At 40.9% G+C, this 24,411-nt stretch overlaps 1 protein-coding gene across 1 annotated transcript; it reads left to right on the top strand.

Moving 5' to 3' along the window:
* Positions 1 to 538: 538 nt before the first annotated feature.
* On the top strand, positions 539 to 21,973 carry htr7c (5-hydroxytryptamine (serotonin) receptor 7c; the record flags this gene model as incomplete). The annotated part of the gene is made up of 2 exons (XM_080039288.1): positions 539 to 1,011; positions 21,235 to 21,973. The coding sequence occupies 2 exons, from the start codon at positions 539 to 541 to the stop codon at positions 21,971 to 21,973; spliced, it is 1,212 nt and encodes a 403-aa protein (XP_079895414.1).
* Positions 21,974 to 24,411: the final 2,438 nt, after the last annotated feature.

Genomic DNA, 24,411 nt, shown 5'->3' with positions numbered 1-24,411 from the left:
CATGTTCTCAAAAAGCCACTAAAGTATTCATGATTTTTCACGGTCGAATCTCTCTCAATCTACTTCGAAACAGATGCCGTATCCCTTTATGTTCCCAATTGAGTTACTGAGCTCTCTGTGCGTCCAAAGTGATGCGTCATAAGAATAGGTGCGGTTTACGCAGCACAACTCCCCGAGTGGTACAGATCTGTCCTGTTAGTACACTGAGCACTTCGGGAGCAGCTATGTTTAGAGTCTGTAACTTTTATTTTCTTTCCATTTACTATTTTCAGAGTAGAAGTTCTTTTTTTCCTTCCAGGGATGGAACGCGCACGTAGAGCACTTCCTCAGACGGATCATATTTAAACGGAAACCAGTCAAGAACCTTATAGTGAGTGGGCTGTTGTCAGCTGTGTGATGCGGTGCAGCTGCTGCAACTGCCTCGACCTAAAACCGCTGGACAGGAGCCGAGAGCAGGACGCACACATCCAACTATGCGCGTAATTGGAGTGCACTGGCGAGGCGTCCCTTGCACCCCTGTCGAGATAACGTCGTCGTGATGTTCAATACTTCGGGAATTGAGCCCATCACTTTCAACAGGAATGAGGATGTTTCCGAAGTTATCAATGGCACCCTGCAGCTGCTGTACAACCTCGTCTTCGTCAACATCAGTCCCACCACCATGTGGAACGAGTCGTGCGGTGAGCAGCTGCAGGATTTCGGCCGGCCGGAGAAGATCATCATCGGCGTGATGTTGGCGATCATCACAGCGGTCACCGTCATGGGGAACACGCTGGTGGTGATCGCGGTGTGCGTGGTGAAGAAGCTGAGGCAGCCGTCCAACTACCTGCTGGTGTCCCTGGCCGTGGCCGACCTGTCCGTGGCCATAGTTGTGATGCCGTTCGTAATAGTGACGGACCTCACCGGGGGCAAGTGGCTCTTTGGGGAGGTGTTCTGTAACATCTTCATCGGCATGGATGTAATGTGCTGCACTGCCTCCATCATGACCCTGTGTGTGATCAGCGTCGATAGGTAAGTTAAGTTTACAAAGTTATAGCAACTACAGCCGCTGTTATTTTAGAGTATCTACTTTTTTTTTTCACTGGCACCAAAATTACGCATGCTGTGCGCCCTGCGACTAAAATGACGGGAAGAACATAAGGCTTTTCATACGCTGCTCGAAACCACTCTGGGGACAGCAGGAGAGGGGCAAGTGCCAAATGAAGTAATGCACCGTAGGGCTAAAAGCAAGAAATAATTGAGCGTTTTTGCGCCAGTGCCCAATTCCAGACAAATTGCACCGTAGCCTATGTGTGTGGTGAAACCCACTGAATCAAAAAATGTACAACAGGCAGAGTGGGATTCATTTATAGGACGCTTAATTAATTAGCTTGAGCCGACCATGTGCAGTATTTCCCGTAGGCTAATTACTCATTAAATGATAAGCTGTTATGTCTTAAAGGTGTGTTTAACCATGGTCTTATTTTCGCTTAAGGGCACATATACGTATAGGTCAAACGTGCTCTCTGTTTTTACACGCCTGTACCATCATCACACAAATAGTGCAGTTGGTGAAAAACAACAACAACAACATGACACAACCACAACTACATCTACTACACATACTGTTTCTCACGACATGCATAATTATGAGGCTGGTGTTTTGCATCAACACATTGTTCCATTATTCATGTAAGTGAGTCCCCAAATGCCCCTCCGTGAGATGCTTAAAATTCCACATTCAAAATGGGCAACAGTAAAGCCGGAGCACTCATTCCCACCAATCAAGATCCATCAAGATCCACTCTGCGTCTCAGCTATAGGCTACTGCAGCCCTTTGGAGTCGCTGCTCATATCTTCGGAGCTGAGCCTGATAGCTTGTGACAAATGAGACATGTCCTCTACTCCAACTATAACCCACACAATGAAATAAAAGTCAAGTGATCTGCGTCACTGCTGTGACCCTATAACCATAATGAAGACGGAAGCTCATTGTGGTATTGACTATCTGACTTCTTCCTCCCGCTTGCCTATCTGGGGTTATCACCTCAGTGCATTAAGGCCAATTATTAAGCATGTTTCTTTATTGTGGATGCGCTGAGCACAACAGAAGTGAATATGCAGAGAGCTAACAATATAAACGGAGGAATTGGATGACAGATACCATGCTCTACCATACAGTGTGTTCGCTCCATTCAGCTGTGGTAATGCCGACAGATGTATAAGTGTCCTGTGTGCTGGGACTTATGACAGGATGAGTTGGGTAGGGGCTTAGAAGAGGTCACACACAGGTCACAAAGGGTACATGGAAGATGGATGGACAAGTGTGTGATTTGCAATCTGGGGCCACTCACTCTCACCAGGCAGGTCATGCGCTGCTGGTCCTTTTCAGTCAGCATGCAACCAGTAACACAACATAACACTACACTATGAATAATCATCACGCCCATCTTGAACCCAGCAGATATACAAGGACGACATCATTCAATACAGCCAACCTGCGTCAAGAAACAAAGACGGTTAACGTGTTACACCAGGCCCTCTCTTTGCATTCCGGTGGAGGAGGAGGAGTGGGAGTGTGGCAAACCGGAGCTGTCTGGTCTCATGGCTATTGCTCAGTGATTAGAGAGGGGAATTGCTCATAGTGTATATACTTAGAAAGGACAAATGGACCAACCTGTGAGAGAGCATGTCTAAAGAACAGATAGAGTAGAGTAGTTGAAATCTCTTACTATGAAATTGAAAGTGCACACAGCTGCCAAACCGCACCATTCCAGTGGATCTTTTCCATGTCTTCCTGCCTCTCTCGGCCAAAAGATGAACTTAGAAATGACGAAAATGGGATGTCGGTTCTGTTTTTAATGTAACACTGCAGAGTGTGTTTGGCACACGATTCACAATGGGAATCACAGAGGTAATTCATTAAAAGGGGAATTGCCAGTTAGACACATGATTAGCGGTAATTAGGGCACTCTGGCTGTCATTTAGGATTTCACAAGGCATGCACTGTAAAGTGAAGCTGAAGAGTATAGGCTCAGGACTGGACAGGTTTATTTGTGGGAGTTCTATAGTCTCTGAATACTCTGTGCTCTAATGCACAGAGGGCGATCGATTACCTCTCAGAGCTGCTTTAGGTTATCAGGGGGAGATGCTGCATTGTATATGCCAATATGGGCAATGTGGTACTAGAGGACAGGTCCCTAGTTTATGGAGGCCATTGAATTTATAATCCTGCAGGGACTTGTCAGGCTTGGATGGATGCTGTGAAACAGACAGCTGTCATAGTGGTGGGCGAGGGTATCTCTGACATTCACCATCCGCACAAGCCCAGCTAAGGATTCCGCCATGTTTGGGTCAGAGGTCCTATAGATTAAAAATATATGTGGCACATTTATCTATTTAACCCTAACCCTTTATAATTTACAAGAAATTCTCTTAAGATTACTTTTGTTAAACCCCCCTGTTTGGTATATGCCTAAAATCTTTCAAACTTCATGCCTTTAGAAAGCTGCCCTATAGCACTAAAACATACTTTTTTTCACATACTAAATTAGGACTTACTGTGATGATAAGTGGTTTCATTTTAAAGTCTCATTGTGGTTAAATTTGCACAGTAATTAAGTTGTACATTTGAAATATTCAAACAAATGTTTAGATACCTTTAAAAAGAAAGTGTATGCTCTCTGATGAGTCTAAAGGTAACAGTGGTTATATGAGCAAAGTCATATTTCCGGTCTCAGAAAACACCTTGCGAAAATAACATTCCTACTGTGGTTTGGGTGTGAAGAGGTATCAGCCATATTAGGGGAGTGAGTGCTATCTGCAACTTCTATCTCACCTTCTATAGCAATAATTGTCCTTATAAAACATAGATAAGTAAACTTCCTTCACCAATAATCGCAAGCTTTCTGAATATTTGAAGAAAAGCTTACCGGTCCTGTGGTCAAATCAAAATACCTGCAGAACACTCTTCAGCAGTATTGATTTTAGTCTGTATGTGCAATTGCTGATTTATGGCTGTGAAAGCCATGCTTAAGGATGAGTACACATTAATCACCTACAGACTCTTTAAGTGGAGATCCAACCTTGCAAGTTGCACTTAACACACCACAGTCTGAGTGCTGTGACATGAATTAAGTTATACTATACCTAAGGCCTTGATGTAGTTAATGTAGTTCTACTCTCATACACAATATCACAGCATGCACTTTCAGCAGAGGATAAGTTGCTTTGGTGTGCCCACTTCGCTAAGCATTAGTATCTCTTTTGGCAGTGTGCAATGGTATAGCAAGAGACAGACGCTAGTTAAATTTGCAGCAAGTCAAAATACAACCCGGTTTAACCATCAGTGAACTTGTGGGAGCTGGACACGATGTAGGCCGAGGCAACCTATCACATAACTGCAAAAAGGTAAACTTTCCCAGCACGGGTCAGTCTAAAGAACATACACTGAAGGTGTGATCACACCTGTAAGCTTCTGCAGAGGATTTGAAAGGAGGATATCACGCTATATGGCCAGGGCTCTTAGATGACAGCAAGACAAGCCACAGCCTTCACATCCTCTCTCTGCCCACTGGTGTGTCAATGATGAGGAGAGTTCGCACCTAGCTCCCGAGTGGAACCAGCCCTCCGAATTCGATAATATTTCTTTGATGTGCTGCGCCTTAGTTCATCCCAGGAGATGGGACTCTAGGCGGGGAACATCAACCCGCAGCGGCAGACACAGATGGCTTGACCTGACTGACGCGTCCTCAGGTAATGTGATGTGACGCCTGAGATCTGCTCTCTCTGGCACTATTCACTTTCCATTTGTCGGTCACCGAAAGTTGAAATGCGGAGGATTGGACATCTCCTGCTGTTCATCATGCTACTACATTTTTGCGTATAAAAGGAGAGATGGAGAGCTTGTGGCTGTGCTATAGGCTGTTACTCTGAATTCCTAAATTCTGTGATCACAACCAGTTTAGAGGGATCACTACGTTTAGGAGGTTTTATAAACCACAAGAGACACATGTATTGTTACACCCACCACACAACGGTTCATGGGAATAAGACAAATCACTCTCATCTTTAAAGAGGAAACATTATTTGAATACTGCCCACGTCCTGTAAAAAATGCACTTCTACAGGAAATATTTCAAACAGCATGAAATAAAAATGCTGGAAGAAGGCATCTGGGCAAGTGAATCATTTAAATGTGTTGTTTGTATTATTAACCACAGCTCGGTTTCCTTCCTGTTCTGCTGTCAGCTTGACTTTTGTTTCGGGAGCACATGAAGCGAGAGTGCAGTGCTATCTGAAAACAGTTCCTTTTTTAGTGTTCTTTACCAGAGTGACACCAAAGTCATGAGAGCATACAAAGGTTTGTAAGTGACAGTTCACTTGCGATTTCAACTTTGCATTGCAATGAATAAGAGACTGCTTGTTTTCTGCTACCTCCTGATGAGACAAGAAATAGAATAAAAAAGACACAAAAAACACTTAGGACAACAAAGCGTGTATAATTAAATGGAATTTATTTTTGAGATATCATACTTCATCATCTTTGACTTTGCGCAGAATCATAAAGCAACCCATTATTTGAGAAAAGTGGACCCTGATAGAGTACTCATTTGGAAAAGGGAACATTATTGAGTAAATGGGCAGCACTCATTAATAATGTATAGGCAGGGGTGTAAAGTAGCGAATTACATTTACTCGCGTTCCTGTAATTGAGTAGTTTTTTCGTGTACTTGTAATTTTTTAAGTGATTTTTAAAGCTCCCATATTATACACTTTTCGGTTCTATTATACACCATATTATATGGTCTTAGTGGTCCCTAATACGTTTTTCTTTAATTGTTTGCTGAAAAAAACTTTCAGATAATTTATTGTACTATGCTGATGTTCAGCTAATCTCACAATGGCCTATTTTTTAAAAAGAGCTGCAGCTCCCCTCGTAAATATACAATCTTTGAGCTCCCCCCGCCCCCTGTCCGGAAGCGAAGCCAGATACGCCTCGCCCTCTGTCTGTCAGGGCCGTGGACCAATAAGAAATAGGGGTGTGGGCTGCACAGTGGAAGCTTCTGGCTTTCCAGTTTTTGAGGTCAGAAACGAGGAGAATTCTGACTGGAGTATATTGGGGGGGAGGGGTGGGGGTTTCAGAAAGGGGGAGAGTGAGAAAAGGAGAGATTGTTATTTTTTAAAATATTTTGGCAGTCTCTAGGCACACCGTGGACCCATGGATATAGAACACATTTAAAAAGTGCATTTAGCATAATATGTGACCTTTAAAACCTATACTTTTACTTTTACTTTGAGTATGTTTATTTTGAAGTATTGTACTTCGCTACATTTTATATCACCTGCGTTACTGAGTAAAAAAAATAGATATTTTTACGGCACAATACCGGAAACTAACTAACACAGTGAATGATCGACAGGAGGAGAACACATTGCGACTAAATGATAACAACAAACATTGCTTCCCTCTATCATTAAAACAAAATAATCCCAGTTAAACTATCATTGTACCGCACGTGAAGGCTTTTAAATGCAGCAAACCTTTCATCCAGCCATGCGATCGGCCCCTCCCTCACCTGATAGTTAAAGGGGACATATCATGAAAAACCAAACATTGCCGATGTTTGGGCACACTGTTTAGGTTATTGGCGTCCCTACCAGCACACACAAGCTTCAAAAAGACAAATATGTCAGTTTCTTCTGGGACACTTATTTCGAAAAAGGGGGGATTTGAAGGTTTGTTCCAAAATACACCGACTGATGACGAAATCGGTCGGTTTTCATTATCATTAGATTTGCCTCATCACTGTGTTTAAATAGTAGGTCGTACATCATTGTCAATGATCATCTCCTCTAAACATTTTGTAGACTTTTGAAGTTTTTGTTCATATTAATCCTGTATTCTCAGCCTTCTTAATGATTAATTGGATGTGCCGTCAGGTTTCAGCCAGATGTTGTTTGTGACATTTCAATGGAAAATATGTGCCCCATAAATCAATCAGTGAGGTAGCATTCTATTAAGAAACAAATGAAAAAAGGAAATCCTGTATGTACTGTGGTGTATGACATAACCATTCAAGGGAAAATAATTGATATATGCTTATACCAAGACTAATATCAGTGTTTTTCAGTAAATTGAATATAATTAGATTTCGCACCAGATGATAAGATCAGCACGCAAGATACAGAGATGAACTATATGTTTGTGTCTGAGTACAGTGGGCACTAACCAGATCAAACTATGACTGATGACAGGTAAATTCATTACAAGAGCAATTTTACTGTTTATCTCGCCTACGAGCAGTGAGAAAGGGGAAATAATTCTATGTTATTCAGCCTCTTGCTACTGGCAGAGCACATTTACATGTACAGTATCACATCTGTACATTTCCAGGAGACATCTTCACGCAGGCTAATCTGAATAGACAAACAAAATACCATTAAAGGTGAGCAAACACAGCTGTGTTCTACTGATCCAGTGAAACCAGAGTCACTGGTGTGTTGCCAGAGCAGTGCACATAATGATGGGTAAGTCCATCTGGTAATAATGCCTTATCAGCTAAATGCCCTTATTATGAACAAAGAACATGAAGGTGTGTAATTCTTAACAGCTCCAGGGTATTTAGTCTACTGTGGACTTAATATCACCAGCCAAGTGGCTCAGAAACACTAAAGCATTCATCTGAGAGTGTTTACACCAGGTGTTGGAGGGGATACGTGATACTTAAAGGGGACATATTATGAAAAACCAAACATTGCCGGTGTTTGGGCACACTGTTTAGGTTATTGGCGTCCCTACCAGCACACACAAGCTTCAAAAAGACAAATATGTCAGTTTCTTCTGGGACACTTATTTCGAAAAAGGGGGGATTTGAAGGTTTGTTCCAAAATACACCGACTGAAAAAAAACTTACTTTGTAAATATGATGTCTTTTACTGTGACATCACAGTAATATTTACAAAGTACGTTTTTTTTTAACCCTATATTTATCTTTCTGTGATGTCACGAGAAAGAGAAATATAGGGTTAAAAAAACACTCGTTCTGCCTTTTCTCAGGCTAGGATGAACCGATTTTAATTTTTTTTGCACATTTATACTACATAGGATCTCAGAATTCAATACACCTTCATATTCAAACCGGTGAAGTAGGCCTTTAAGTAAAATTTCATCCAAGTAATCATACTTTTACTTGAGTAGAATATTTTTGTACTCTTTCCACCTCTGTGTATAGGACACTCTTAATCACTGTCTTGAGCTGTCAAATGGCATAACGTCTGCACATCATAACCAAATATTCCCCGTCCCTGCTTCCCATAGGACATTTGATTTTGCTTAGCCAACATATTTGATCATATTTCCTTTATAATTGATAACAGGTATGGTAAAGCTCCTAGAGGTAAACTAAACTAAACTATAAACTAAACTAAACTAAACTAAACTAAACTAAACTAAACTAAACTAAACTAAACTAAACTAAACTAAACTAAACTAAACTAAACTAAACTAAACTAAACTAAACTATAAACTAAATGTTAACATAGTGGACACTGTGCGTGGTAGGGTTATCGTTCACCCCATTTTTCCGTTGACCTTTATCTCACCCTTGTTCTTGTTGCATTCTGGCTTGCTCTCTGTGAAGTGACCCCCCTAATTTGGGAATTACTCCAGAAAAGTAATGTTCAGTGAAGGGGCAATAATGCAACATTAAATTGAATGTGATTCAATGAACAACACAACAACAAGAAAACGAGAAAGAAAACAAGTCTGAGAGTCTAAAGACAGAGAGGCTCTGTTGGGCTGTACTCAAAGGTGCTCCGAGGAACTTTCAGTTTTTGTTCATTCTTGCACCGCATTTGGACAAACTATATAAAAATAGCATTCTTTGCACTGATGGCCTCGTTTGCTGTTTAATGTAATTTATGATCATCAGAGGAAAAATTAGATTGGTTAAGAAATATTGAAAAGTTCCTCATAGCACCTTTAAAGAAGTGTTTTGAGCTGAATGCTAACGTCAGCATGCTAACACGCACGCAATGACATAGCAACATGCTGTTGTGTAGCAGGTATAGTGTGTGCCATGTTCATCTTAGTTAAGCGTGTTAGTCTGTTAACATTAGTTTTAGCAACAGTTGTTTGAATATTGCACTAGACTGGACCACAGTTTTTGCCCTGTTGTGGGCTTCGAGTTTTGATAAATATTGCAGTTCAAAGAATAGTTTTTTAGTTTGACTTCTGCCCTTGCAGCTCTGTGGAGAATCTTAGAGAGTATAGCTTTAATTAGGGCACTTAAAAGTAAGAGGAAGGGGTTAGCGGGCAGAATTAAGACAAAGGCTTATGCAGGCCTTGCCCTTACTAGGGACTTGGTTGAGAATCTTGTTAGAGAAAGATATTTTTTTAATAAAAAAGGAAACGCTACACATTTTAAATGGCGCAGATATTAACGTTTCACTGACGCATGGAATTTATGGGTTGTATCTGTAAACTTCAGATCAGATGTGCCTACATTAAGTAAGCTCTTGAATCAGATCCCCTGTATCATATTAGAATTGTAGAAGAAATGGTATTGATGGATCGAAGACTAGAAAGAAAATATCCAACGTACTTTCACAAGTTAATATAACGTTATTAAGGGGGTTGTTTTAGGCTGTTTGACGCTTCTTTTGGGCAACAAACCTCTGACTCCATTCTAATGTTTCTGTTTTACTTCCTTGTGCTGATATTGTTCACAATGATTGATATTTTTGGGGATTGTTATGACCCTATAAAACTTGATTACAACTGGTATAGTCTTATTTCCTAAAATGCTGTGCATATCTAACTTGCATACGTCAGCAGCACTACTGGCATGTGTCCCCTCCCTGTCCAATTTAACAAGGAGCATGATAGATAGGCAAACAGTTCTCAGATAGAGATCCAAGTTCTATTTTGCTACTCCCAGCTTGTCACCCTATTTACCCAGCAATAACTGAGGGCAGGAAGAAGAAAAGGGCAAAGTGCTGAGTGACTTAAGTTTGGCATAACAAGGGTGGGGTCCATTATTCATCAACATTGAACAAGGGTCCAACAAGCATTTACTAGGCAGTGAGATAATGAATATCACTGTTGATGGAGCTGAGAGACTGCAGACACTCCAGAACACACACACACACACACACACACACACACACACACACACACACACACACACACACACACACACACACACACACACACACACACACACACACACACACACACAAACACACAAACACACACCATCACGCTGTGATTGCAGATAATATGTTTGGAGTATTTAGCATATTGCTGCTGTTGCAGAATAACTCTGCAGCTCAAGTTTTGGCATTCGCTTCATCAGTGCACATGAACTGAATATTTATATGGTCTATTTAACCTGGCAGTGTGAATGATCCAATGTATAATTACTGGGAAAATAACCTTTTTTAAACCAGTGACCAATCTTGTGCATTCATATGTATTTATGCTCTGACTGAGAATATAACACATAAGAGTACCTATTTTAAAATATTCTGTAATTCTACCAAAGGCAATCCCTTTAGACATGCAGACATTAATTATTTAGCCTATCTTTTTCTGGCTGACACTTCACTCTTCATATTTGTTCACTGCTGTGCATGAATTTGTTGTAGTTAATTTTGAAGTCATTATACAGAGTATTGTACCATATAAATTCGTACCCTTTTGAGGTCAGGTACATGCTGAGAAGTTTGTGATTTCACACCCAGCACTGAACAGCTGGATCACAAACTCTATTGCAGCCATGGAATAGAAAATGTGATGGCAACCAATCACTGCCACACTGCCCTTGAGTAACACTGAACACCAGAAATAAGCACTAACTGGGTCACCGTAGGCAGCCTTCATGCTTGAAATGCCTTTAAGTGTGTACGCCTGTGACATGTTGGGAATATCGCAAAATTCCAGTCACAAGCAGCATACAGTGTAATCCAATGCATTAACATAGAACATAAAAAATTAAAATTGTGTCACCACAAGGTGATTATGGATTTGTACAGCTGCGAATGGACCTTGTGATGAGTTGTATCGGCATCTTTGAACCCAATGCACATATGCTGACCATCTGAAAACCACAGCGAGTTTTAGGGACACTTGCATGTTGGTCAGTTAACCTGTTACAGTCACTGTGAACACACAGGCAATCAGATGATCCAACTTTAATTGACATTGCCATCAAAGTAAGCAAATATAACAGTTTGCCTGTGTGTTGGTGTATTGTGTGTCTGTCAAGATGTACACAGATGATTAGCCGCAGTGAGACGAGTGTGTGTATTATATTTAACTTTCCGTGCAAATTCAAAACTGTGTGGGTTTTTTTGTGTCAATTTGAGACACCTCTTAAAAAGAGTTGTGTGTATTTTTTATTTTTAGCTTACCTGATAAAGCAATGTGCTCAACATAATCTTGTGTAGGCTATGTGAATGTGGAGCCAGTGATCTGGCAGGAGGCACAGATGGATGACTTAAGTATCACGTATCCCCTCCAACACCTGGTGTAAACACTCTCAGATGAATGCTTTTGTGTTTCTGAGCCACTTGGCTGATGATATTAAGTCCACAGTAGACTAAATACCCTGGAGCTGTTAAGAATTACACACCTTCATGTTCTTTGTTCATAATAAGGGCATTTAGCTGATAAGGCATTATTACCAGATGGACTTACCCATCATTATGTGCACTGTTCTGGCAACACACCAGTGACTCTGGTTTCACTGGATCAGTAGAACACAGCTGTGTTTGCTCACCTTTAATGGTATTTTGTTTGTCTATTCAGATTAGCCTGCGTGAAGATGTCTCCTGGAAATGTACAGATGTGATACTGTACATGTAAATGTGCTCTGCCAGTAGCAAGAGGCTGAATAACATAGAATTATTTCCCCTTTCTCACTGCTCGTAGGCGAGATAAACAGTAAAATTGCTCTTGTAATGAATTTTCCTGTCATCAGTCATAGTTTGATCTGGTTAGTGCCCACTGTACTCAGACACAAACATATAGTTCATCTCTGTATCTTGCGTGCTGATCTTATCATCTGGTGCAAAATCAAATTATATTCAATTTACTGAAAAACACTGATATTAGTCTTGGTATAAGCATATATCAATTATTTTCCCTTGAATGGTTATGTCATACACCACAGTACATACAGGATTTCCTTTTTTCATTTGTTTCTTAATAGAATGCTACCTCACTGATTGATTTATGGGGCACATATTTTCCATTGAAATGTCACAAACAACATCTGGCTGAAACCTGACGGCACATCCAATTAATCATTAAGAAGGCTGAGAATACAGGAGAGTATTTAATATGAACAAAAACTTAAAAAGTCTACAAAATGTCTAGAGGAGATGATCATTGACAATGATGTACGACCTACTATTTAAACACAGTGATGAGGCAAATCTTGCCCTTTAACTGTAGGTTAATCTAAAGGGAGAGGCCTTAGGTAAGGCAAGCCAAGAAAAAACAAGACAATTCAAAGTATTTGACATCACCATAAGATAAATGCTATAAGTGCAGGAAAGTGCTAAAGAGTACGCCATGTTTTACCTCCTATTTGAAGAGAGGTTCAAAAGAAGTGCTTTGTAATGAAACTTGGCACTTGAATTTTGCCTCTTCAAAAAAGATTATATGGTTGATATGAAATTGAAAATATGACGTTTGCCCTTTAACAATTCCTGAAAGACGACATGGTCCTTGAACGGAAATGTATCTGAAGAGCCACATCAAAGAGACTCATGTTTTCAACGTGTGTGCAAAAGAAATCTGGGGGATAAAATGCCAGCATTGGGAATAGTAGGCCTAGCGGTATGGGTAGTATCCTCTTGCTCTGAGCTGAGTTTTTTTTATATCTGGCATATTTTCATGTCTCAAAAAAAAAAGTCGGTTTGAGACTAGGAGGTGGAAAAAGCGCACAGTCCTTAACATTTGCCTTTACATGACATGGTAGCGTCTAGTGGCGGTAGTAGAGAAGGTTGGATGCAACTCCTCCTCACCGAGCCACTAAAGTGATGACATGTAATGGGCCAGCGCAGCTACTTCAGCTATACGAACCGCTGGCGAGATGCCAAATTGGGGAGAAAGTGAGTCAGCTCAAAAGAGGAGCTGTGGTATCCTTGGTAACTAAAAGTGTTAAAAAATGTTTTCCCTTTTTTTTCCTTGAAAAAGGTCAGCCGTACACCGGGAGGGGGCAGAGAATTAGATTCCTCCCCCACATCTGAGTCTTCCTCCAAGCTTATTTAGTTTAGGAGATGTGTCCTTTGAGGGGGTGAGTGGCAGAACCAAAGGGAAGGTGACGGAGGTGCTCTTCACACTCACTCTCTTATATCATCATGAAAGGGGGGAAGCTGAACTAGCTGGCACATACTCATTCAAACCTTCTACTAGCAGACTTACGTTTATTCATGGTCTATGGTTAATGGAGAGAGAGATAGCATTTTTGTATCTCGCTAAGGTGGCAAGATTTGTGGCCGTTGGTGGAATGCAGTGAATGTACATTTGTTGCCGGCAGTAATAGCATTTCACATGACACATTAAAAATACTGTCTCTGCATATCCCACCGAGGCAGTAGGCATGTATGTACTGTACATGTGTAATTGTACATGTACATGTTCAATTTTCTTGGTAAGAGGAGAGAGGTCCATGGAGTAACACAAATCTGGTCACCATGTCTGCACTCATAATGGAAATCCATTAAATAATTGACAGGGAACAAACAAGTTAATAGGTGATAGCATAACAAGCAGGCAAGAAAAACAACATCCGGAAAAGTCAAAGTAAATGATGTGACGAGTCGGACTGATTAGACCACAGGAAACTGTCTTGTTCATCTTATTGTCTCATCGCTACTGAAAAAAATGATGTCCCAGATTCAAAAGACCACATGCTACAGCAGTAGAGGACCAGAGGCAAAATGTAACACTACAAGTTTTTTTGGACTGTGCGGGTTGAAAAGAAAAGCCTCCTTATTCTTATGCATATGTTCATTTTTTTCTTCTCCTGTTAACCTCGTTATTTTGCTTAGGCGTACATAATAGCTATTTTTAGGTGAGGCCATGCATATTAGGGTTTGGTACCAATTTGCTTCTGCTCCAGAATATCGACTGCAAGACATAGAAAGACAGAAAATAAAACAGGTGGTTCAATAAGAAATGGTAACCTTTTATTGCGGTATTAACCCCGTTTCCTGCAGAAATATTTTTAAGTTAATAAACTGGGTATTATTCCTCAATGCTGACTATAAGGTAATGCTTGCCAGTGTGTCAACTTCACTTTAACTTGTTCAGAGCAACCCTGTCATAGAAATTATGTTGATATATAAGGTATTTGCAATAGCAAATACCTTTAGCAGGAAACATATCTAGCAAGTCACAAAATGTTGATACTGAACTCATGAGTTACATATTTCCTGACAGCGTATTTCCTTTTTCTCTGCCACAATATGGGTTGGCATTTGTGAAAGAGGGAGGAAAACAAAGAGGGAAAAAAAGAGTATTTTTCGTTTATCATGTTCTCATTTATTCACGATGAAACCAAAGCCTTGCTTAACCTTCACCAAATACTTCACAGCTTAACCTTAATCTTGAGTCAGAAACATCATCGTCATGCTGATTATAGACAATATAGTATAAGGATTCTGTTTACTGGCAGCTTTCCTCATCCGATCCTAAATCCGTCCAATACTGGGGAAGAAGAGAAAAAGAAAAAAAAACATTAAGAATGAGTGCTGGAATGAGTGGAGCCATACATGCCACGGCTGTCCAATGCACGATAGAATTACCAATCAGCTGTGAATCACAGATCAGGAGATATGTGTGAATGCTTTTGAAGAATCTTTAGGCACGTAATAGCTGGAAGAAAATCTCACTTATCAGAATGAACAGATCGAAACTCGAGTAAAAGATCAGGACCAGATAATGTTGTCAGAGGGACAGGGAGCCCCGGAGAGAGAGCCAAAAAAGGGAAAAAAAGATGTTTAATTATGTGTGTAATAGGAATTGCTCCGTTGTATTTTTTCCCCCCTCAAAACTTAAAATTAACTGCAGAGCTTTGCAGTGGAATTAAGTAATGTATAGATAAAGGCAGGATGTCAGTAGTGTGTATCAGCATGTAATGCATCAGTGACTTCTGTTCTACCGCCAAACTGCACTCAGCACCAATATAAAATAGCTGCATCAGTAGCTTAACATCGAAGGTTTGGGGGTTTAGGTTAGCCTCGTAGAGCATGACAGCCACTGGCCAGTGAAAAGATAAGACAACAAGAGAGTAAAAATACGACTACTTTAGGGCATATTAATGATGAGCAAAAGGGTTAATCTGTGACCTTAAAAAAATTTTGTTTAACAAAAATTACACAAAGATAAATATAAAGTCTATAGAGGTAAATACAAACCTACTGTAATTCCAGAAGTTGGTTAGCTTAGCTTAGCATAAAGACTTGAAACTGGGGGCCTTTCTATGTCTGGCTGTCTACCTCCACCAAACTGAATCGGAACATTTTTGTAATTCCCGAAACCGTCAATCAGGCCCACGTCAGTCAGAGATTGGCCAGGTGTGTGGAAGTGCAAGTAATCAGGGGTCACTTTGAATGCCACTCATAACCAGTTTATTTCAAATATTTATTTACCTCTGTTAAGTTGCCTTGCTGCATCTGATATGCTAGACGAGAGAATGCTATTCTCTTGTCTAGCATATTTATTTATATTTATTTATTTATTTATTTATTCTGACCTTGTTTTTTGTATCTGCCATGATGGCTTGTATTCAGTATTTATTTATCTTTTGATAGTAATACCTTTTTGTATGCTTTTAATCTGTGTTCCTATGTCTGGAGCACTGTTGTCGCTTTTATGTCACTGTTTGTCGATGTTGTTAATGTTGTCTGCGTGTGTGTGTAAGCAGCCAATTATTTTTAACTGCAACCAAATCTACCCTCGGGTACAAATAAAGTTACCTTACCTTACCTTGCTAGATGAATCCCCTTTAAAGGTGGAGTCATCAATTCTGGAGAATGCCTGTTGTCAAAATCAATATATGTCAAAATCAGTGGATCCGGAGGAAATATTCACTGATTTTGACAGAAAAGTAATGTTTTCGACAAGTGTGGTCCAGCATCGCTAACTTCACCTTTAACTGTTGCAAGCGTCTGTAATGTACCCCTATTTGGAGTAACTGAATCACCTTTTGGCGTGTTGCTGAGTTTCTGTCTAGTTTGTTAGCTGCCCTACCTCTACCAGACCACTATATTCTCTACCACACTCTACCCTGCTCTGTGGAGCCTGTAAGTTATTTGCTTTGTAGTCCAAGGACACCCAGCACTGACAGGGATGGACACGCTGACTGTGGGAAGGATAATCCATTTATCACTGTGGCACTAATAGCTGCCCATCATCCCTATTGCTGTGAGAGCCAGTAAACCTCCGATAGGGACAGGTGGTATGCTGCACGCTGAAGGCCATAAAATATCCACAACGCTGCTTTACAACAATTAGGAGGAAGTAAAACACACATCGTAAAGGTGTCACCACTTAAATTGCGGGGAGTGGAAGCGTTTCAAGGTGTGTCTCCAAAGTACACACACCGATCCTCTTAATAGCACATCAATGAGGAAAGCTTACGAGTGCAACATAATTAACAGTCTAAAGCAAAGCTTGGTAATGCTTAAAGAGTAGTCAGTATCAAGATTATTTAAGGAGCCCACAGCTGGCCAGGGATCCTGGAACATCCTAAGAGTTGTAGATAATTTTTATGCAGACGACGTTCCCCTTAATAGTTGCTGTTATCAGTCCAAAACTGTAACCACATACTAAAATACTTTAGCAGCTAAAATACAGTACCTTCACAAACATATGTAATTATATGTACATTATATACATATATACATTATATAATTATATATAAACCTTGGAATTAGCAGCCCATACAACATTATGTCACGCGATTGCTCTGATGATAAAGATATTAAAGGGTAAAATTAGCAGCTAACTCCATGGCTACATGTTACTAATGATGAGTGGCCAAATATGTTTTCGTAATTTGGGTGGACTGAACTTTTTTAATGTCATAGTTTCCTCAGGCAAGAGCAGTCCCTCACCCAAAATCCTGTCACTTCACGTCTTCAACATCAGACACTCTTGGTGTGTGATGATGTTATTTATCATAGAGATTTGTCAAGCATTAGACAATTCTGACCTAGCTCCAACCACTACACCACGACCGCCCCCCCCCGACCTAGACACTATCTAAAAGACATTTCTTTTGTCTCAATTCCAGCGCATGTTCTTCTACACAAAGGCTACAATAAGCGCCAATAGTTATTCACAGAGTATTTGACACCAGTCTGACCTAAGCTGGCAGCCTTGTGGCTGGAGCTAAGAAATAAATGTGAGTGAAAAAGCACGTCTGTCCAGGGATGACTCATTTTAGTTTATGTAAGAGTATAAATGAGATTAGAAAAAATACTGCTGCTATTTTCCTCGCTTTACCTTCACCTGAAAAGAACACTGAGGTGAAGGTACATTCAAACTAAAAAGAGTGGGTCCGAAGAATGAAACAGATGGGTTCGCCGCTTTTAAATTACAGCTCTATTCATTTTATGCAGTGTGCTCTGCGAGAAAAGTAGCTCAATTTCTGTCTGATGGAAGTTCCTCAAATAGAATAGGAGAGCTGAAGCATTCCTCGAGGACTGAGGTTTCTGTCTGATGTCAGAATAATCCCAGTACTCTCACAGACAGATTCAGTGGTCTTCAGTCTGGGGCAGCTCAGAATATACTATGTGATGATCCTTTTTTTTTTATAAATAGGTTTTTATTTTTGTTCTGGTTTATTTTCTTACCTAAACATAACCCTTATTGTTCCAGCTGAGAATTCCTATTATTAGAAAAGTGTACACCAAAATGAATCAATAAGAAAACAAGATTTTCATTGAAATGTTTTGCAGATATCTGATTTTCAGAATTAACGATTGTATGTTTTCAGATACCCCCCCCCCCCCCTCTTCTTCGGCACTTTCATTCACTTCAAACAAACCAAGCATGGAAGCAGTGAACACACGCTACTGACTGCAGGATAGAAAGTAGGCACTGCACTGTTCAGCTCTTAGAGAACCAGTTCTTAACCATGCTTGGATTTTTGGGCGCCATCCGCATCTTTGTTCTCATACTTGACAGAGACAGATGTTTTTTTCAATAAAACAGGCAGCAAATTAAAACTTGCTACTTGGCACAGTAAGCATGTGAATGGATTTTGACAGACTTCTTCGCTATCCTGTTACTTACTTTCTAGGAGAACCAGCTCTAAATGTACCACTCCTCATCCCATCGCCCAAACCAACTGCAGCTTAGTAAATATTTCACCGTGTATCCCTTCTCTCAGACATAAAATGGTTTGAACGGTGCTCCTGGAGATGACCGACGACTTCTACCTAGGGCCTGTTTCAGTGTTTCTGTGCAGAATATAGTTCACTTGAGTGTGCCCTAGCTAGTAGCCTAGCGGAAGTAATGGAACTGTCCATTAGCTCAGGCACACTGTTTGCCCGGGTAATCCCTAGAGGGCCACTGCCGCTGTTCCAAATCCTCCAGAGATAAAAAACAAAAAAAAAAAAACTCCAGTAACAGTGTATGTGTGACTGTGTACTGTTTATCATATGGTGATTTTAGGGATGTGTTCACAACCTGATGCCACTGTTTTTTTTAAAAACATGTTTATGTACTTCCCCTGAGGTGTGAGCCTAACCAATCCCATATGGTTTTAAATATGTTATGCATTTTGTATAATTTGATACAATTTCAAAAATATTTTTTGGCATTTGACTGTAGTTACAAATTGCAGATACCATATTGTAAAGTAATGTTCCTTAAAAGCCGCTGTCAACAATGTTCTTATATTAGCAATGTGAGGTCAACGTTGCATCTATGGCTCGACTTCACTGCCTCCACACATAAATCAGTTATTTGCAGTTTCAATAATTCTTCGCTGATTTAGCTTGCATGTTACATTTACTATACATGATTATGTTACATTTTCATTTGCATATAGTACAAATGATGTGTTTACTTGGTACTTGGTTGTAGTGATGTCCTTAATGGCTGTCTCTGTCTATAAAACCCTCATTTAAATGTAATAATCCTTATTATATCACATTCACGTATGCTGTATCTTGTCACTGTCTTTAATCCACGTTTAATCCATTTATGTCAGAACACACTAGATACAATCCACCTGAGTCCCACAGCTATTTGCATCAGCTCATCCTGCAAAAAAGACATGCAGGAAGCCGTGTAATGATGTGTTAAAATGCGCTCTATTTTATCCAACCTGGCACTAGTTTGTCACTGAAAGGATGGTGGGAGGATTCTATGTTTTTTTTCTTTCTGAAAACTGCTCTGCCGTCTTAAGGGCTGAAGAAGAGTCTTAGCTCTGTGAAGAACTGTCCTCCATACCCCTCAATGACTCACAAATAACCACCATCAAAATAAGCCCACCCCTATTCATCATTAATGAATAATGCATTTAGAGAGGAGTGTTGCATTAGTGGGCTTTCCATTATGCATTGTAAGAAGTTCCCTCAGCATGGAGTGTAGCCTACCCGTCTCTGGATCCGTGTTGTGTCTATTTGACAATGCTCGCCTGGATGTGTTCGGTCCCCCCTGTAAAGCTTTAATACATTTTTTAGTGAGGGTTGTGTGAGATAGGCAGAGCAATGGTTGGAGTGATTGTTGGATGAATGAGCACAGCTACACTGTAGTAACATGTTGCACCAGTGTTTAAATATTACCATTAAAGTTACTGGCTAGGCTTCTGATACATGACTTTTCAGGAATGGCCTTTATTCCAATGTTGACGTACCTCATACACAATGACAAATGTTATCACGGCAAAGCAACAAAAAATTGTGAGTTTTTGTTTGACTGACACGAGGGAAACTTGTGTGTTTGGCTTTTCTTTCCCGTTCTTGTGTCTCGTGGTCGTCTATGCCGCCAGCTGTCCACTCGAGCTGCCACGGGCAACAAAATAATGACACCTGTCTTAGATGAATGATAGACGTTACATTCGCTGTCATGGCAACGCTGACAAATCCTGATTTGAGTTGTGTGCAGTTCGCATGCCTTGTGTACCCGTCAAATTATATTTGTGGTGAAAGCGGTTTTAAGCTGATTAAAAAACATCAGATGTGTCAGATATGAGTGTGTGTGTGCGTGTGTGTGTGTGTGTGTGTGTGTGTGGGTGTAGATAATTGAGTGCTTTCAGGCGCAGTGCGGTTGTAGCCTTATCGTCCTTTCCAAGTGGTTCTGATCTAGACCGATAGGCTTACCACTTGCGCTGTGTGTTGTGATGTTGCAAGCTTCTGTGTAGTTGTTTAATTAATGCCTGTCCTCAGATTGGAATGCAACAGAATATTAAGGGCAGATTTGTACACAGTGCCATGGCAAGTTTAACAAGCAAAGTAACAGTGCTTTAGAAACGCTAAGGCTGATTTGAAAGGATAAAGTAACACTTTTAGAACGGACCTGACTTATATGACTCACCGCGCTGATAAAGTGAACAATCCCGCCAAGGCTGACAGAGCTGAATTTGATGTCCACAGTGCTGCTGATAGCATCACCGGTGGACGAATTGGCCGGTGCTCCCTAAAGCTTTTTATCTTGATTAACAATCATGATGCGGAAACCAGAAAAACAGCCGGGGAGTGTCAAATATACAGCTTTCATCAATGACGCACTTGATGCTGATGATGGCTGTGGGCATACAGACAAAAAAACAACACAGATTTATCATTTTGGGAGAATAGCTGCTATTTCCCCATTTTTGTACAAACTCAAGACTTTCACACCTCACTTTATTCTTCTGACACCACCAGCTGCTATTTGAAAGCACTGAGCTGCCTGTCTGATGGATAGCTCCCTCTCCACCTGCTAAGCTCCTCCAAAGCCAAAGAAAAGCAGCTAATGGCCCTCCAGGCAATAACAGAGCTTATGACCTCTCATTGAAATGTCTGTCTTTGAAATGAGTGGACATATATCTTTGATGCTACTACGCTGTAGTTTGATTCAGTGAAACACCATCCATGTTTCTGCTAAGGGAAAGCTACTGTACAGCACAAGATATTAAAGATTTTCTGAGCAAATATCAAGGTAGCTGAAACTGCCCTTAGTCCTATGTTGAAAAGCTGCCTGGAGGCTAGTACTGATACTTATTTTGTTCCATTTCCTCACAGATACCTGGGGATCACTCGGCCCCTAACCTACCCCGCCCGCCAGAATGGTGAGCTGATGGCAAAGATGATCCTGGGAGTGTGGCTGGTGTCGGCATCCATCACCCTGCCACCTTTCTGCGGGTGGGCCAAGAACGTCCACACAGCCGGCGTGTGCCTCATTAGCCAAGACTTTGGCTACACCATCTACTCCACAGCTGTCGCCTTCTACATCCCTATGTTGGTCATGCTGGTCATGTACTACAAGATCTTCAGGGCAGCTCGCAAGAGCTGCGCCAAGCACCGTTTCACCGACCATTCGCGCCGTGAGCGCCTGGATACTGTGGCTAATGAGGCGCTGCGAATGCACGGCCTTAAGCCTCCCGGTGTGGCCGAGGAGTGTGCCGCCTTGTCCCGCCTCCTGAACCGTGAGCGCAGAAACATCTCCATCTTCAAACGAGAGCAGAAAGCAGCGACGACACTGGGGGTGATCGTGGGGGTCTTTGCGGTGTGCTGGCTGCCGTTCTTCATCCTGTCCACTGCCAGACCCTTTATCTGTGGGCGGGAGTGTAGCTGTGTGCCCATCTGGCTGGAGCGCACGCTGCTCTGGTTAGGCTACGCCAACTCCTTAATGAACCCCTTCATCTACGCCTTCTTCAACCGAGACCTGCGCTCCACCTATCGTGACCTCCTCCGCTGTCGTTATCGCAACATCAACCGCCGACTGTCTGCTGTGGGCGTGCACGAGGCGCTCAAGGTTTAATGGAGGGTATTTTAAAAGCATTGACTCTCAAATGGTGGGGTAGGGTGGCATGTGCTTGTACACTTGGTGCTTAACGGGTGATATGTACACAGCAGGCCTGTAGATAAGACAACGACTGACAAGATGGGAGTCACCGGCCCCACCGCAAATGCAAAGAGACGGCACGATTGCTTCACTGTATGTGTGACTCAGTGATTCTATTTTGGGAAAGGAAATCATAGAGCGTACTTGATGAGCTATTCAAGTCGACACTGCTTTTGTGCATATGCCACAATTCCGACCTGGCTCCGGATTTATGGTAGGATATTTCAGTGACAGAGGGAATGACATGTAAACACAATCAATTATCCGAGGGCTTTTGAAGGGAACAGAAAGCAAACAGATTTCTGTACATTAACAAAATTGATGTTCGCAGGAAAAACATTTGTTTTGTGGCAAAGTGTCTTCTGAACATCTTCATCTAAACATGCACTTGAGGATATTTGAGAATTATACCAAACAGACAGTCACTTAGAGATATATTGTGCCAGTATATTAATATATTATTTATATCACCTCGTCCCCAGTCACATCTTTCAGTTTGGTGTTCTGAATAAATTTAACAGGGTCACCTTAAATGTTTCACACGTGTTTTAAATGTGGCGATGTCAAGGGAAAGGAGGTGGAAGGAAAATGCTGTTAAAATGCAAGATGAAGGGAACATTTTCCATTCATGAAATCTCAGTGTTACGTTGCTAAAAAAGAAACTTGAAAGTATTTTTTTTAGTGTCTGCATTAAACACATTTCTCCTTCATGCCACTGTGTACAGTATATGGAGAGATTTTGAATAGTGGAAGACAGTTTGGCATGGCTTTTCAATTTTTCACCCAAACATGTTGAAATGTACTCCATTCTTTGTGTCAGAAAACCAGGACGCTTCGGACTTCTTTCACTCTTGTTATTTTGCCTTCATGAACCTGTGTCAAATGTCATCAGTAAAACAATGTGTGCGTTTTTCTACCTCAATTTTTGAGACTGCTGTACATTTCCAGATAACAGATGTACCGCTGTCTTGCATCATTTTGTAAATTAACTATTTTATATGGTGTTATATTGACCTGTCTTCAACTGCTGTGATTGCTCTGTCAGACTGCTTTGTCAATACCTTCAGAAACGAGCTGGGGAGGTGGCAAAGCATTTCATCACTTTGTAAATAAAAAACACTTGGTTAAAATGTCACCGTGGCCGTACATCGGTAACCTCAGATGATATATGTTCACTTACACATCTATGGGTTAAGTTCTTCTCCTTCGCACTGAGACTTTCATGTTTTATTTTCAAACAGAAGAGAATCCACACCGGTGTCCTTGCTTTCTAGCCCTAGAGAGCATTTCCTCATCAAAGGCCTGATGCAAGCACAAGTTGTCAGACAAAATTTCATTATCCTCCCTGACCAGATTAATAGGTCCATCTCTTGAGGAATAAAAACACACCTTTTACAGGCCTTTAAAACATTCATAGCATGGCTGTCATGTTATTGCAAGTACTAGGATATTGATCCAAAAAAAGACGCCTTTATTCTCTGTAAAGTGGAGCAACATCTTTTATTCAGACTCTGGGTTACAGGCTGTCTGCTTGCTTTAATGACTGGAACAGTCCTTTACAGACACAAGGCCGAGGCAGAGTGTTACTGTGTTGAGTCTTGTGGACAGAAGGTGTATAGTTCAAATACTAGAAACCATAAGTAATAAGTTACATTTGGTCTTTAGAAGCAAAAATACGACTGAATTCAGGTGTAAATATATTACACAATATATAACATTACATTTCATTTGGCTAACACTTTTATGCAAAGCGTCTTCTAATAAGTAATTCAACCATGAGGATACAAACCCAGAACAGCAAAATATGCAAAACTGCGAAGTGCAACACTTAGGTGCTATTTTTTTTAAATCTTTTTAAACCATCACTATCTTCATAGCCAAGGTTCACTCGGTAGAGATTTGTTTTTAGCCTGCGGTGGAAGATAAGTGTAGACTTTCTGCTGTCCTGATGTCAATGGGGAACTCGTTCCACCATTTGGAAGCCAGGACAGCAGACAGTTGTAATTTTGTTGAGTGATTAGGTGTCCCTCGCAATGATGGAGCAGTTAACCAATTGGCAGATGCAAGGTGGAATGGATGGGCTAATTTGTAAAGTTTAAACATGTCCTGGACGTAAGCTGGGCCGGAGTCAACTTCCGGTCCAAGTGGGTAACAAACAGTCCAATTTTGACTCACCTTTAAGCTCTGTTTTGGTACTGAGTGAACTATCTGACTGAAGCAAACGCTCCATTAGGTTCACAGGTTAGTAGCTGTCTTTTTTTGTCTACCGCTTGGCAGGTAGTGCACTAAACACAAAGTACAGCTGAGGGCAACGGGAGTGTCATTAGTTTTGAGGGGATTTGGTCAAAGTCAAT

This window comes from Ammodytes marinus, assembly GCF_949987685.1.
Source record: "Ammodytes marinus genome assembly, chromosome: 2".
Taxonomy (NCBI): Eukaryota; Metazoa; Chordata; class Actinopteri; order Uranoscopiformes; family Ammodytidae; genus Ammodytes; species Ammodytes marinus.
The sequence above is the reverse complement of the archived record's forward strand: the minus strand, read 5'-3'. Positions and strand labels throughout refer to the sequence as shown.